The sequence below is a fragment of the Schistocerca gregaria genome, chromosome 1 (genome assembly GCF_023897955.1).
Source record: "Schistocerca gregaria isolate iqSchGreg1 chromosome 1, iqSchGreg1.2, whole genome shotgun sequence".
NCBI lineage: Eukaryota > Metazoa > Arthropoda > Insecta > Orthoptera > Acrididae > Schistocerca > Schistocerca gregaria.
Genome location: NC_064920.1, coordinates 1,172,690,191 through 1,172,705,530, shown reverse-complemented (window position 1 = coordinate 1,172,705,530; position 15,340 = coordinate 1,172,690,191). Strand labels below are relative to the sequence as shown.

Genomic DNA, 15,340 nt, shown 5'->3' with positions numbered 1-15,340 from the left:
CTGGAGCAGTTCTGAAACGAATGCCACGAAGTGGTTCCTTCATCATCGGAATGAAATCAAACACACAAGGACTTAAGTCCGGGGAATATGGTGGATGGTACAGTACTTCCCAGTCGCATCGAGCGATCAGAGCAGCCACAGCTGCACTGTCGTGCAAAATGATGGGTGGGTTTCGCAGCAAGTGTGGCGCCGCTCCTTTCGCAAAGCTAGTCGCAGGTGGTGCTCCAAAAACGACCAGTAATAATGCGCATTGACGGTCTGCCGTGGAGGGACGTAATGCGCTAGGATAACACCATCACAGTCGTTCACGAGAATCACGGTAACTTTAGACTGCTCCATTCGCACAGAACAGGCTCTACTAACGGTATACTACGCCTTACACATGGCTGGCAACGGGTTCTACACAACACTGGTGACTACTTTGAAGGGCAGTAACAGGTGCAAACATGGAACTCTTTTGTATCGGTTGTGAATAAATAGTTGCCACTATTTAAGTTCCAACCCTCTTATTTCTGTGTTATCCGAAAGGGAGTCTAAAAACACGCGCACCAATATTTTGAGCAGTGGAACGAGCAAATCATACGTATACGACCTTATCTTGAAGGGGACCACCAATACTTGAACACATTTGGAAAGACACATTTTCCGGCAGAATTAATCTATTTTGGAAAAACGTGTCGCAACGTAACGATACGCAGTTCTAGGTCGACGTAGTATCTCGCTCTGATAAGCAAAGGCAATTAAGTCGTCGACATTAGTAGCAATTTTATTTTGGTCGCGGTAGCAGTTAACAGCACTGGACGTGGACAAATGGGTAGGCACGCTTTGAACGGAACTGTGGCAGCTGGCGGCCCAGGCGCAGAGCAGGTCGTTTTCGGCCACGCAACACTGGCAACGGGGGTGGCCGTGCGGGGCGTCCGATAGCACGGTTGCCGCCAGATGCGGCGGGCTGGGGCTGGGGCAGGGGACCCACAGCACGTGGTGCGTGTGGGAGGCGCGGGGGCGGCCGCTGGTCGCTCCTGTGCTCCGGTTAACGCTTTGTGCCGCACTCGAGCCTTTAGTAGGGGACTTGAGGAAGAATTTGAGGAACAGGTCCATACGGATGGCGGAAATGAATCTAGTAAATAAATGTTGCGTTCCACTGCAGTAACGTTAACCATAGTCATCCCCACTGCCATGTGAACCCTTCATGACAAGTCAAACGATGGCAAGAGTGAGAAGCGTCGATACAACATTGCTCATTATAGTTTATTCCAGCTCTCACAGCGACTGTGTGGGACCGAGTCTGAGTGGTCCTGAACTGATGAAGATTGCTGAAAACTGTTGTAACCTTTCGATTACCAACGGGACGTATGTGTCCCACGATAGGCTGGCTATTAGACAACCAATTGGATTTTGTTGCCTGTTATTGCTATGTATTAATTTTCCATTGGTAAAGGGAAGCCTACTAATGGTTAGCAGAATTCTTATAGTTACAGCTTGCTCCTGTAGGTCATGCTATCTTCAAGTTTAATTAGTTCGCACCTGCAGATAGGCAACCCAATTACCAGATTCGCAAAGCGGGCTACCGTCATGTCTTCACGGACACATCGCGTCAACGACTTGCACCCACGAACTGATGCTTGCCGCATCACAACGAAGACAATAATTAGCACCTGTAGTGTGAGTTACAAACTCTGTTCACTGTTGTGTGCCTGTTCTCAATATGTCTTGCAGGTTTTGCACAGTCGTCTTCCAAAATCCTTGGGGGTACTTACGAATAACCTTGTATGTCCAACTCTCACGCCCGCAATCTCCTTGGAAAACCAAATGGCGAGAAATATTCTTTTCATACTGTTACTTTGTCTGAGACACTTATTTGAAAATATACATTAACGTTTTTTAAATGAAATTGACAGTCAAATAGTTAAACAAATGCAGGCTTTGCGCCTACAGGGGATACAGCGGTACTTGTAATTAATGCTGAGGTGTGCTGACGATAATGTTTTAAATCTCTATCGTGTTGCCGTCAGGGCAATGAATATCTGAGAATGCTCGCGCCTAAAACACTAAACTAGACAAATAAATCAAAAAAACAATGGATATGTGACACTGTATCTATTCAGTAACTATCAGTTTTAAAATGGCGTTAGGTGTACCATGCAGCCAACACCATATAATAGCGGTACATCTGATGATTAAAAAAGGCTGTGGTAAAGTGTACAGAACATACGGTACAGTAAATGTCCGTTGAAATTACGTGCGAGCTAGAATCTATTGAAGACTTCAAGCTGATTTTATAATTTCCCTTAATTTATTATTCGAATATATTGACGATAATAGGGACTCGTGTTCCAAATTGTTTAGTATGCCGAACATAGAACTTCCGACGATACACCCTCAAACGAAAATAATTTGTGATTTTAATTATCTTCCTACATTGGGTTGCACGAATAAGTTGGAGAATGGCAGTTCAGGATTTAACGTCCCGTCGACGACGAGGTCATTAGAGACGGAGCGCAAATATGGAATGGTGAAGTTGGGGAAGGAAATCACCCATGCCCTTTCAAAGTAATCACCCCGGAATTCTCTTGAAGCGATTTAGGGAAACCACCGAAAATCCGAATCTGGATGGCCAGACACGGACCGGAGCCATCTCGAATACCATTCACGTGTCTGATTACTATGCGATCGCACTCTGTTTGTGGCGGTGGCGTGGGATACTTATTCGATTGTATGCAGCGCATCCTTGCGATGGACGTTACGTGCTACTTACCGAATGTCCACTCCATAAACCGTAATCTACTTCGGGCGGTGGGACGGGGGGGGGGGACGGGGGGGACCGTACGGCAAAGAAGAAAAAACTTATTTCAAGATGGACGGAGCGCAGTTTAAACCCGCCTACGGCTTGGCAGTTTGCAAGAAGTTGTGTATCATAAATTGTAGGTTCGAAGTCTGGTTGGCTCTTCGATTACTTTGTTATTTAGATGACTTTCCTGGGAAACAGTTAGCGTGAGCGGAAAGTACCAATTTATAATGACGTTCGAAATCTATCTCAAAATGATTGCCGCGCGGGGTAGCCGAGCGTTCTCGGGCGCCTTGTCACGGTCCGCGCGGCTTTCCCCCGTCGGAGTTTCGAGTCCTCCCTCAGGCATGGGTGTGTGTGTGTGTGTGTTGTCCTTTGTGAAAGTTAGATTAAGTAGTGTGTAAGCTTAGGGACCGATGACCTCAGCAGTTTGGTCCCATAAGACCTTACCACAAATTTCCGATTACTTTATTCTCAGATCTAAGGCAAGCAATTACATTCTCACCCTTTCACAGACAAAATAAAGCCGGGACTAGAACCCGGAACCTTCCTTTCTGCGGCCATTCTTACCGACTGAGCCATTTGGAAACGATCCACCCTAACAGATTCGTTTCTGCCAGTGCCTCTCTGCTGCTTTCCAAATTTCACAGACGCTCTCCGGCGAGGAAGTAGGTTCAGACCAGCGCTTATTCCGCTGCAGAATGAAATATTCATTCTGGAGTCAAGTAAATATCGAATTATAAACCGAATGTGTTAACGGTACGAACGAAGATACTGGTGTATAGGGACGGTAAAAATGGACTTCCGAGGCTAACTGCAGAGTGCTGCAGGATGAGGTGCTATTCGCGACGCGGGCGGAGGGCGTTGGCCCTTCTTGGTAATAATATATCAAAAATCGCCGGCAGCGCTTTTTCGTCGCCGCAGCCTGGCGAGGCGCCAGCGGAAGCGACGACTGCGAGACGCCGGAGGGGAGGGCAATGGCTCGCGGACTGACGTAGGGTGTGGCAGGGAGAGAGTGGCCAGGGCCAGAGCGCGGAAATCTTCCTGGCCACCGTTCGGGACGGGCTACGATTCCCCCGAAAAAGAAATAGAAATGGCTCGCCGCTTGAATCTGCCAACACCGCAGTATTTTGACAGCGGATTAACTCTAATTTTTATTCATTTTCGTGATCGAAGCTCCCTTGGTGATTATATCCAGTTTTGTTCATGTTTCGACGCTAAAGGTTCCGGAGAAAAACCGTGATATTTATGCATCCTTTTAGCTGTACTTGGTACATAGGTGGCTTTGAATTTACGCTTGAAGGAATATTAACGTCCGGATGTTCACAATTTGACCCAGGGCGTTCTTTCAAATTCTGTTAATCTGCACCCAGCAGCATGTTACACCGGTTCTGCTCTATACTTTTATACGGTAATAGAGCCATATGACTTAAGTTATATCCTGCATATTTACACTGGCAGAAAAGAAAACGAACACCAAAAAAATCGTTAATGTATAGTAACGAAAAGTTGAGAATACATTTGCTGGCCGGGATGGCCGAGGGGTTCTAGGCGCTGCAGTCTGGAACCGCACGATCGCTACGGTCGCAGGTTCGAATCCTGCCTCGGCCATGGATGTGTCTGATGTCCTTAGGTTAGTTAGGTTTAAGTAGTCCTAAATCTAGGGAACTGATGACCTGAGAAGTTCAGTCCCATAGTGCTCAGAGCCATTTGAACCATTTCGAAAATACATTTGTCTAGGTAACATATTTAAGTGATTAATATTGCAAGATCACAGGTTACTGTAAGCGCCAAATAATCCGCTGCAAATGTGAAATGCTGGTATATTCCTAACAGATGTAATCACCAGAATGGTGAATGCGCGCATGCAAATGTGCACGCATTGTGTTGTCGAGGTGCCAGATGTCAGTTTGTGGGATGGAGTTGCATGCCTATTGCACTTGGTCGGTCAATAAATGGACAGATGGCACTGGTGTTGTCGTCCGATGATGCTGCTCGATTGGAGACAGATCTGGTGATCGAGTAGGCCAAGGCAACATGTCAACACTCTGTGCAGCATGCTGGGTTACAACAGCGCCATGTGGGTGAGTGCTATCCTGTTAGAAAATGTCCCCTGTAATGCTGTTTTTGATTGGCAGGACAACAGGACTTATCATCAAATTGCTGTACAAATTTGCGTTCATGGTGTGTGGGATAACCGCGAGAGTGCTCCTGCTATCATACGAAATCCCACTCCAGACCAGAACTCCAAGTGTAGGTCCATTGTGTCTACGCAGACAGGTTGGTTGCGGGCCCTCAATTGGCCATCACTGGCAGCGAGGCAGAACCAGCTTTCATCAGGAAACACAAACAGACCTCCACCCTGCCCTCCGGTGAGCTCTCGCTTGACGCGACTGAAGTCCCAAATGGTAGTGGTTTGAGGTCAGTGGACTGCACGCTAGATGGCGCCTGTCTCGACAGTGTCCTCGAAGTATCCCATTTGTAACAGTTGGTTGTATCACTGTGCTGCCAACTGCTGCTGCAGGTGCAGTACGATGCGCCAGAGCCATACGCCGAACACGATAGTCTTCCCTATCGGTAGTGTCCTGTGGCCGTCCGGAGCCCGGTTCTCACGTGATCGTAGATTCTCGTTACCGCTGGTGCCTGCAATCATGTATAGTGGCTACATTCAAGCCAAGTCTTTCTGCAGTGTCGCAGGAGGAACTTCCAGCTACTCGTAGCCTTATTACACGAACTCTTTCTATGTGTGGTTCTGATAATGGCGTCTTTGTCGCCTTAAAGGCATTCTTGACCAGCATCAACTCATCACATCCGACCTCAAAGGTACCTGCCGCTGACGACCATTATAGTGTGCATTTGAAGCAAACCTGATACTAGCGCGACTAGCGCCTCTCTGATGCGACTGACGCGAAATCTGAATGGACATTTTCTTTCAGATGTACAAACACGCCTACCAACGTTCTTTTTATGTTGCGTAACTCCTTCTTGGTCCAGCAATTTCTTTTCCGTTAGTTTATAATTTTCTTTTTTAAACAGAAGTTGGATTTTCGCATGAAGAGCACAGTCCCCAGCAACTGTGAACAATTACTCGGATGACAGCACAACAGTTAAGTTCGGATGATGAACATCTATAGTGATGGACTGCAACAGCTTGGATTTGTTTTTCTTTTTGTCTTCCTCATGAGGAGTAACACTTTGAGCTAAATTCTCGAGCCGAAAATTCTAACCAGCCTCTTTAACCTGGAGGAAAGTTATTTCTATGAGAGAAGTTATTTCAGTCGCAAACTAGCCTTATCAGCTATTTCCCTGAGAGAGCAGTCCGAGCGAGCCCTGCGCGTTTCAGGGGATCTAGAGAAGGATAATAGTTTTCTTTTAGATTTTGTTGAAGTACACGCTGGTTTGAACAGGGGTATTGAACCAGGGCACTAAACTTAGTCGGTCGCGTTTAGCTTTTAATACGCTTCCGTGTTGACCTGTCCGAGCAGACCTAGCGCCTCAACAAGCTGCTGTTCGTGGCGGAACTCTCTCTCTCCCTGAGAGAGTAACGTTGCAGGGATTGTGGCAGGCCGGCGATGGCTTGCGATCTGGTGAAGGGTGAGGGCAGCCAGCAGCAGAAGGCAGGTAGCGAGCGGTGGCAGGAAGTCGGCCTGAGCATCCGCCCTGATAGCGGCACGCCGCTTCCGCCCGACGCCTCGCGACAACGGCCAGCAGCTCCGCGACCCATCTGGGATTCACTGGCTGTCCATTAGCTAATGCTGCAACGACCTGCCAGCAAAGGGGGTAAGGAGCTAAGCCGTTGCCACGTGTCTACCAAGTGCTATCGGGTAGTCAGTATGCCCAGTGTGAGCACGTTTGTGTCCATTAGAGCTACCGAGTGAGGCGACGTAATGGTAACACACTGGACTTGCTTGTCGGAAGACGACGTTTCAAATCCTTGTCCGATCGCCCAAATATCAGTATCTTTACAGGGGCGTGAACAGGGGAGGTTCAAATACACCTCCTAAGTCAATTTCCCCATACCGCTTTATGTAAAGGCTGCATCTATTATAGAAATGCGGTTCTAGCTGCAGGATTTTCTCTTCCACTTGTTCTTGAAAATGTCAACTGATAAGGAGTGACTTTTCATGCAGCGTAGAACAAGAAGAAATATCGGACAGCGAATAAGTTATCTACCTGCTGTGTTTACTTTAAATGGCCATCGTGCTGACTAGGCCGGAAAGAGAAACGGCTGATTTCGAGAATCCATTCGTGTGAAATAACTGAAGATCGCAACCGTATATCGATTTCAGTCTAAACAGCTCGTCAGCGGAAACAGGTTCAAGAGGTTCAAATGGTTCTGAGCACTATGGGACTTAACTGCAATGGTCATCAGTCCCCTAGAACTTAGAACTACTTAAACCTAACTAACCTAAGGACATCACACACGTCAATGCCCGAGGCAGGATTCGAACCTGCGACCGTAGCGGAAGTAGTATTGATTGTAAATGTAGCGCATTTCTTCTTGCGTGGTTAATCTCGTGAAGTACAAGCACTGAACTAGTAGCGTGACAGAAAACTTCGAATTAAAGCGATTCAAACTGAAATGGCAAGCAGAAAATAAAGGATACTGCTGACGTCAGTCTGCTTGAACTGTGAATCACCTCATTAGGCAACAAACGAGCAACTTGTACGGTTCGAAACTGAAATGTCTCATTTCTGCAAATACGCTCCGAAAAAAAACTATGTACCTGATTTTTCTGGCGGAAAATGAAGACTATTTATTTCCTTTTTATATCTCTATCCTACCAGTAGGGTTATCACCTCAGAATGAAGCAGTCCATCCATCCATATCATACCTGACGATGGGTGGATGAACCGTCTCTTGTTCACATGTTTTATACATCGCTTCCACATTACATACCTGAAGATGGAGCCATGCGGCTTGGATATCAATTGCAGTTAAAGTGGAAAGCAATAAATACAGCAGTTTGGATTGAGAAATTCCACTCCACAAATGTTAGTCGCTCACGTTCCCAACTCTTCCACCACCACAGAAGGTGGAAAATATACAGGGTGAGCCAAAAGGGACTTTGTAATACTACAGAAATTTATCTAGATAACTTACAGAATCAGTAGGGGTGTCATTTTGTAGCTAATAACCTCAAATTTGATTCAAGTCGGTTGACTACCCCATTTCCTCGCGGAAGTTCCATTTTCTCGGCAGTCGGTGGACAGGCCGTGAAGGGCCAATCGCACTCGACACCACTGGATTTCTGGGATGTCTGCCACATCACAAATGAGTCACATCGAACCAAAATGACACTTGACCCTTTTACGTGAAATCTGAGTTTGTTTGATAGCGATTCGGTAAGTTCATCTACATCTTTCCAAAGTTGTAAGTCATTTTTGATTCACCTTGTACTAGACTCCTTTATTCCTCCCAAACTGATTTTGTTCCACTTTTCAATCTCTAAATGAGGTGAAAAGGGCATCGTTAGACAGCGGGGTTCTTTTGTGTCTACTGCAAGCAATAATAGAGTACCAATTAATTTTGTCCATTCTCCCAGATTAAATCTGATTCACATATATATCGCCAAACTGCGGGAAGCTTCCAAGAAGCGGAAGCGCTAGCCATTTCGTCGTAGCGCTCGATCCACTTCCCTTTTTTCCCTAGCTTTAGCTACCACGTACAGCAGCCGGTGACCGCTCGCGACGCAGTGCCATAATTCTAGAGCCGCGGCAATGACTGCGTGGCGTGGCGAGCAGCCGGCAACCAGTTTTGTCATCGCCACCTCCCGCTTCCTCTCTGGCCGTTCGTTGCTCGCTGCCCTCCGTTGCCAGACGTCCTCCTTTCCGTGTCCCTCGATGCCTGTCTATACGGCACGGGGCGGCCGATCGATTGAATGGCGTCAGGGCGGGCGCCGGCGACGGCAACTGTGCGGTTCGGCTCGGCGTGGAAACCAGGCCAGCAAAACACACACACAATGGCCGCCTGCTGCCTGTTGGCCCCAGCGATTTTCTCGTCAAACTCTCCCCATCCTCCGCCACTCGACCCGCGCCCTGCTCCCTCCCTCTTTCGCTCTATACAGTCATCCCCTCGCTGCGATGTCAAAGCCCTCACAAAGCTTACCGTTCCGAGCCGAGGGCGCGATTGCTGTCGCGGTCGTGTCGTAATCGTTTAGCTGTTTGCTGATTAACCTTTCCCAAAGTGACTAAACTATTGGCACCTAGCCTGTCTCTCACTTTCTACCTGTGTGTGTGTGTTTGTATGTGTGCGAGCGTGTTCGCGCTCACACGCCCCATCATCTTTTTCCCTATGGTTAAAACGAACTAAGCTCTCTCAGCAGCCCAATCTCTCCCTTCAAGAGCGAGAATGAAGAAAAAACGGGCCCCAACTTTTTTCTTTTCTCTCCACTAAGACCTGCCTTATAAAAGCGGCAGCCTCGCATTCTATTTCCGATTCGCCGGGACCGTTATTACTTTCTCAGTGATGGTCAGCCTTCCGGCAAGCTTCTCCCAGTCTGAATAAAAGTCCTCCGCATACCACGTACTCGGCGAGTGAAGCAACACCCTTCCTCGTAGTCTTTCGACTATAATGATTTATATTACACGAGAATTATCGAATTACAGCTCACTTGTCAGCCCATCCTTAAAACCCTTCCAAGGAGAAACCAGTGGTGTCAAACATCGCTAAAAATTTTCTAGGCAGTGAAGACTCTAGTAATAGACTTCACTACTGAATCCCACATGGACCACAAATGCAAGATTTGACCAATTACATCGTGCACAGAGGCACTGAGCTCCATACAAAATTGGAATGGGAAGAAACCTTAATGTGCGCCACAATCCTAAGAACGCTCTGTCATATGTGACAGTGGTTTGCCGAGTGTACACAGATAGATAGCTACAATATTTCAATATTCTCAGTTACATTGCTATTAACCCTGCAGTTTCAACCTCTTTTCATGATATTTGTATCGCTGTGCGATACTCACTCCAGCTCAGAAGGCAGCAAGATTTAACCATCTAAAAATATGAATACCATAATTTAATGTAACTTTCATTATCTAGGCCTAATATTTGTTATAAATTTTGAGAGACAGGAATGCCTGTAACACCTTTTATATCAGTAAAATTTTTCTAAGAGTCAACATTACCTCTGAAGTCTAAATGAGGTAGGTGGATACATTTTGTCACTTTCTAACACCATTGCTACTTCTAGCAACCCCCATCCCCCCTGTCTCTTCTGCTGCTGTATAGAACATTCCTCCCTTTCTACATCAAGAGACCAGATCAAGGTCTCAGTACGAAAAACCAAAGACATTTGCTGCATCTGTACAAGGAAGAGTGTTTACAGTAAATGTACCTAATGGAATCTCGTGACAAAGGAATAATAGCAGAAGCAGTATTCCCATAAATGAAGGAGCACCTGCATTTATGCCCAGACTCCACTTCAACAAAATCTTTCTGGGTGTTTGACCTCATCAAATGTGATAAAACTATTGGCATTTCAGCAACTATTGAAGGCAACTAGAAAGTTGGTGGTTTCAACACACAGGATGCTCTCACACTCCCGGAGGAATTTTACTGAAACCCCGATATATAGTTCCACAACTGTCACCTCTCTGAGTATGGTACACATAAAATCTTTATTCCATGAACTACAAGGAAAAGCACCATAAATCACTGACGAACAACAACTCAAATTTACAGTTATATAATACTAGTATTAAGTTTCCTTGCATGTAGCATATCCTTTCTATATACTCTTTTCATGGGTTTGATGAGAAGAGGAAATATTGAAAGAATGTTAATGAATGTCAGTAATACACCAAAATCTGTCATTTTGTGCTGTCAAAGACATTTTAAAAAGTCCTCATCACATGCAGACATCAGTGATCAGCTGGAGGAACATTGTAACTACAGGCTTAGCTTCTGTTAAAAAAATAAAATAAAATAAAATAAAATAAAATAAAAAAGAAACCATAGTAGGATCTGAACCAACAAAAAACTAAGCACAGCAGATGGCATTATGTACATATGATAGCATCTGAAAGTTATTCAGATATTCCATTGAAAGGTGTTAGAACTGTAATAATTGTGGCATCCCAATGCTCGTGTCGTATTTAGAGACTGCTGTATTTCGACAATACTATGAATGTTACTTACTTCTCCTGCTGCAAGTGAGCTGCACACCACACGTACGATGATATCAAATTATTATCTCTCAGACATTAGTGATCTTAATAGTAATGTTTCACTTGTTATTAAAGCTGTTTCCATTGTTGCATCCAGAGAGACAGTTTACATTTTGAAACACTATAGCCTTTCCTAGCTACTACGTCTTATTTCAGGCAATTTCATATTATCATATTATAAGTTCAAAGTATGCACTATTGCTCATGCTCGACCTGTTGTCGTTACTAAATTCACTTTGATTTCTCAATGGTAGTCTATTTTTCTAATAGATGATGAATTGTGGATGATACGGCATGTACAATACATTACATGGATGTAATTCCTGACACCAAAGTGATACAGTCTCAGATATAGATAATATGTAATATCAGACACTAAAGCTTTTGGAACTTGATATTCTGAATTTTGTGTAATGTCTCTGTTATAGGTTTCATTGGAGTGTATTCATGGTAATGATAGCATCTTTTTGGGAAGGGTTCAAGACCTTTCATTAAATTCATTTTTATACATCTTAGTAAGAACTAACAAACACTGATTTATCTGACAATATCTCTGTATGCTTCAATACAAATATTGTGGCACAGGTGCTGCTGTTAGCCAAGATGCCTAGTCATTTAGTCAAACCACAATCTTTATCACCATACTCCACAATTACATTTAAAGTGCAGATTTTACGCACGTTAAAGACATTGTAGCTGAGGTCTTTAGTACAAAGATTAATCTGATGCACCTCTCTGTGCTACTCTGTCCTATGTTACTCTCTTCACCTCTGCATAACTGCTATGCCTTACAAAGATTTGAATCTGCTTACTGTAGTGTCACCTATTTTTCTGTCCAAATAGCAAAACTCATTGATGACTTTTTGTGTTTCATTTCCTAAACTAATTTGCTAAGCATGCACCTGATTTAATTCAACTACAATCCATTACTATTATTTTACTTTTATCGACGTTCATCTTATAATCTCTTAACAGTAAACAACTGCAGTCAGCAATTCTAAAACAGATTTGTCTGTAAGCTGACTTTTTGGAGTTACTCTCTCGAGTGTAGACTACGTCAACTAAATCTCGGGAAACGAGTAGTAGAGGGAACAGCCGGTTCGACATGCACACACACGTGTAAGTAAGACGGGGTACTCACGGTGGTTGCTGGCGTGGGTAGCCGGAGGCAGCGAAGGCGGGCGGCGGCTTCCCCTGGCCGTAGCCGCCCATAACGCCGACCCCCACGCCGCCCTGCTGCTGCGCAGGGCCCGACTGCGTCGACGTCGTCACGCCCCACACCGTCGTGACCACAGATAGCTGCTGCTGGTGCTGACCTGCGGCACCAGCTGTGCCGCCTCCGCCTCCAGGTGACCACTCCCTGCAACGTGAGGACGGGCGGCATCTGGAACCCGTCTAATGCTTCAGGTGCGGCACTTACCGACCGAGAGTATACGCTTCTGCCACTGTTCCTTCTCGTAACTCGAGAGCCGGCTATACAGTGGTCGTTTATTCACTTGTACCCCCCCAGGTGATGATAATGCTGAGCATTTGGAAGCAATAATACAGGATCTGTCTCCAAATTATAATCTTTAGAAAATAATGTCTAAAACACAGTTCTCCTCCAACAATGTCTGGGCAAATTAAGATTTAGAAAATAAACCTTATGAAGTTGTAAGTACAGTTATCCATTTCTCCTACAACCTCCCCCGTATAAAATTTACTATTCTGGAACAGGATGATTACTGGTATAACATTCACAGTCTTGTTGGCAAAAATCTACTAATTTGTATCTGCAAAGTAGTATATTATTTCAGTGATAAAGACTGTTTCAGCTGTTTAATAATTTGCTTGTAATTCTGATGTTGTACATCAACTTACATCAACCTTTTCGTCTTGTGCTTACAAAATGTCAAAGTCAGTGAGAAACAACTCAAACTCTTCCTTATTACATTTGATTTTTATTTAATGTGTCACTGTTTTAAAAGACCATTATTTCATCTAAAGTTAGCACACATGTCGAATTCAAATTTGACACACAAATAGATATTCCGTTAATAAAGAACAGTATGGAGGTCATACTAAAAGAAACCATATGATTTATACCCCAGTGTTATCAAAAATATTTAAAAAATTGTTTATTTCTTTTTACAGTCTTCAAATTAAGTAGCAAATAGCAATTCTTTTGTGAGAACATTAAAGTCTTCAATGCCACATTATAATTTCTCATTACACTAATGTTGTGGTTACAATAATAATGGGAATATCAGCAGGTGAGCTCAGAAGTCACCACAAATAAACATCTAGAAATGTTTTCACAGGCTACAAACTGTAGTTTACCCAGTATTTACTTTATAAACTGGTAGTATAATCATAATAGTGAACATTTCAGTGTATCTCGTCAATGGGAAAGAAGATTTAGGATTAACTATGAATGAAGAAGGTGGTAGGTGTTAGGTGAACGGTTGTGTTCTATGGGAATCTTTTAGGTAGAATGTAATTTAAGACTCTGTGTTTTATATCACAAATGAAACATTCTGAAAGCATGCAGTTGCATTATAAGTCAGTGAAAACTTAAAACTTAAACTCACATTGACTTTCTGAAACTAACACAAATTCTGTGAAATACGGAAATACTCTTTGTGGTAATAGCAAAACCCGTACCTATGTCAAATGAGTGGTCACGAGCTGCCTTGAATCCTGCAGAATCCAATACGTCAATTTTGTATATTCTCTCATGGTCGTGATGCAATTTTGTGTTGGGGACTATTTCACACAAGCAGGGAGTGTGTTCAGTGCCATTCATGTGGCAAGAAACACTGCTTTACTGCAACAGCACCTGCTGAGCTGCGTGTTGAACATTCAGGGCTTCAGCAATATTGCATTCCTGAAAATCAACTGGTTTTAATTTGCTTGGTCATAATTAACAAATGGGAATTTTATAATGTTAAAAAAACTCTGTCCAGAAAATGCACTAACTAAGGCATGCATCACATATCAAAGCAAATGAAATCTCGTGTAATTGCACCATCATCGCATAAAATTATATATCAGTTTCTCAGTGACTAATGTCTCAACTATGAAAGCACAGCCAGCTGCTGCTATAATGAAAAGGGTCTAACATTTTGCAGATAGTGTGTATTATTTCACTTCTGAGAAATATTAAGGCTTCTCTTCAACAAACAAGTCATAGCTAAATAAATGAGCATGTGTCCAATTTGTTTACAGAAAAATATATCCATTCCCCAGAAAAGAGAGAAAACTGAAGGACACTGCCATTTTCCTTAACAAAAATTAGAAAATACTAAAGTTCCATGGAAACAGAAGTGCAAAGAATAGATACAACTGTGAGAAAATAAAGTCATGTAAACGCTTTCTTTCACTAATTTGATGTAAGGTATTATGTGACCAGAAATCAAACATGATATATACTGTTTGAGTATTATGCCTCTGTAGAGTAACATGATTCAAGGAGTGTCTTTTTAATAAGTGATATTGTTTCAGGTATGTGCAATAAAATGGGTGCGGAATGAAAGCCCACACAAACAAAATAAGAATGCTATGAATCACAGTAAATAAATGATTTTTTGTATATGAGGGAACATCATTCACTACTAGATGTACAAATTTATTCTCAGAACTACTTCAAAATATTTCTTTATACCATGCACATAGGAATATGTCATACACATTGTACTATATATATGGCACATGAATATTATAACAAATCTCTAAAAAGTGCTCTTTTGCCAAAAAATATGCTGTGATTGCGCACTAAATTGTGTCGCGAGAACCTACTTCACCAATGCCGACAACAAATACGTGTGCTGAGATGACACTGCCAAACAGAGATAACTCAGTACAACATTAGACTAACTAAAACTTTGAAGCTGAATCTCAGTCCTCCCACTGAAAATATATTGTGCCAATCTCAGTTCCCACTGTGGTGTGTGCATTGCAGTACACATATCACTGTCACGTTTGAACAAAAACTGCAAAGTTCTCAAAGAATATACTATACAGAAAAAAGCTGCTTGATGTTTTTTTTTTATATTATTGTCCACAGAAACAAAGTAATTGTGTGGTCTTTGGATGTAGTGTTTAACTGTAAATCTTTAAAGATTTGATGCCTGACAATTGAGACTACTGTGTTAACATTATTTCCCCAAAGATCAGATTATTGTGATGTAAGCACTGACAGTTTCATTTATTGAAAGGTGTGTCTAAGTTTTTATTTGGTGGCTTTTTTGTTTGAATTATGTATCGTGACTCACCCCCCCCCCTCCCCCTCTCTGCCACTCTCATTCTCTCTCTTCAACTGTTGTTTCCACAATAATTAGTTTACGGTTTCAAATGTAGTTAAGAACATTACAGGCAATGTTCTCATTGATGGATTTAT

At 43.3% G+C, this 15,340-nt stretch overlaps 1 protein-coding gene across 10 annotated transcripts in view; it reads right to left on the bottom strand.

Moving 5' to 3' along the window:
* Window positions 1-15,340, bottom strand: part of LOC126284288 (zinc finger MIZ domain-containing protein 1) — a 138,471-nt gene that overhangs the window by 110,164 nt on the left and 12,967 nt on the right. For 8 of the 10 annotated variants that reach the window (XM_049983134.1, XM_049983119.1, XM_049983149.1 and 5 more), the window contains exon 2: window positions 12,104-12,322. In XM_049983134.1, coding sequence (XP_049839091.1) covers window positions 12,104-12,322 — 219 coding nt within the window. Of the gene's footprint in view, window positions 1-12,103; window positions 12,323-13,605; window positions 13,829-15,340 lie in introns of all 10 variants that reach the window. The other 2 variants (XM_049983189.1, XM_049983181.1) reach the window with 1 other exon arrangement.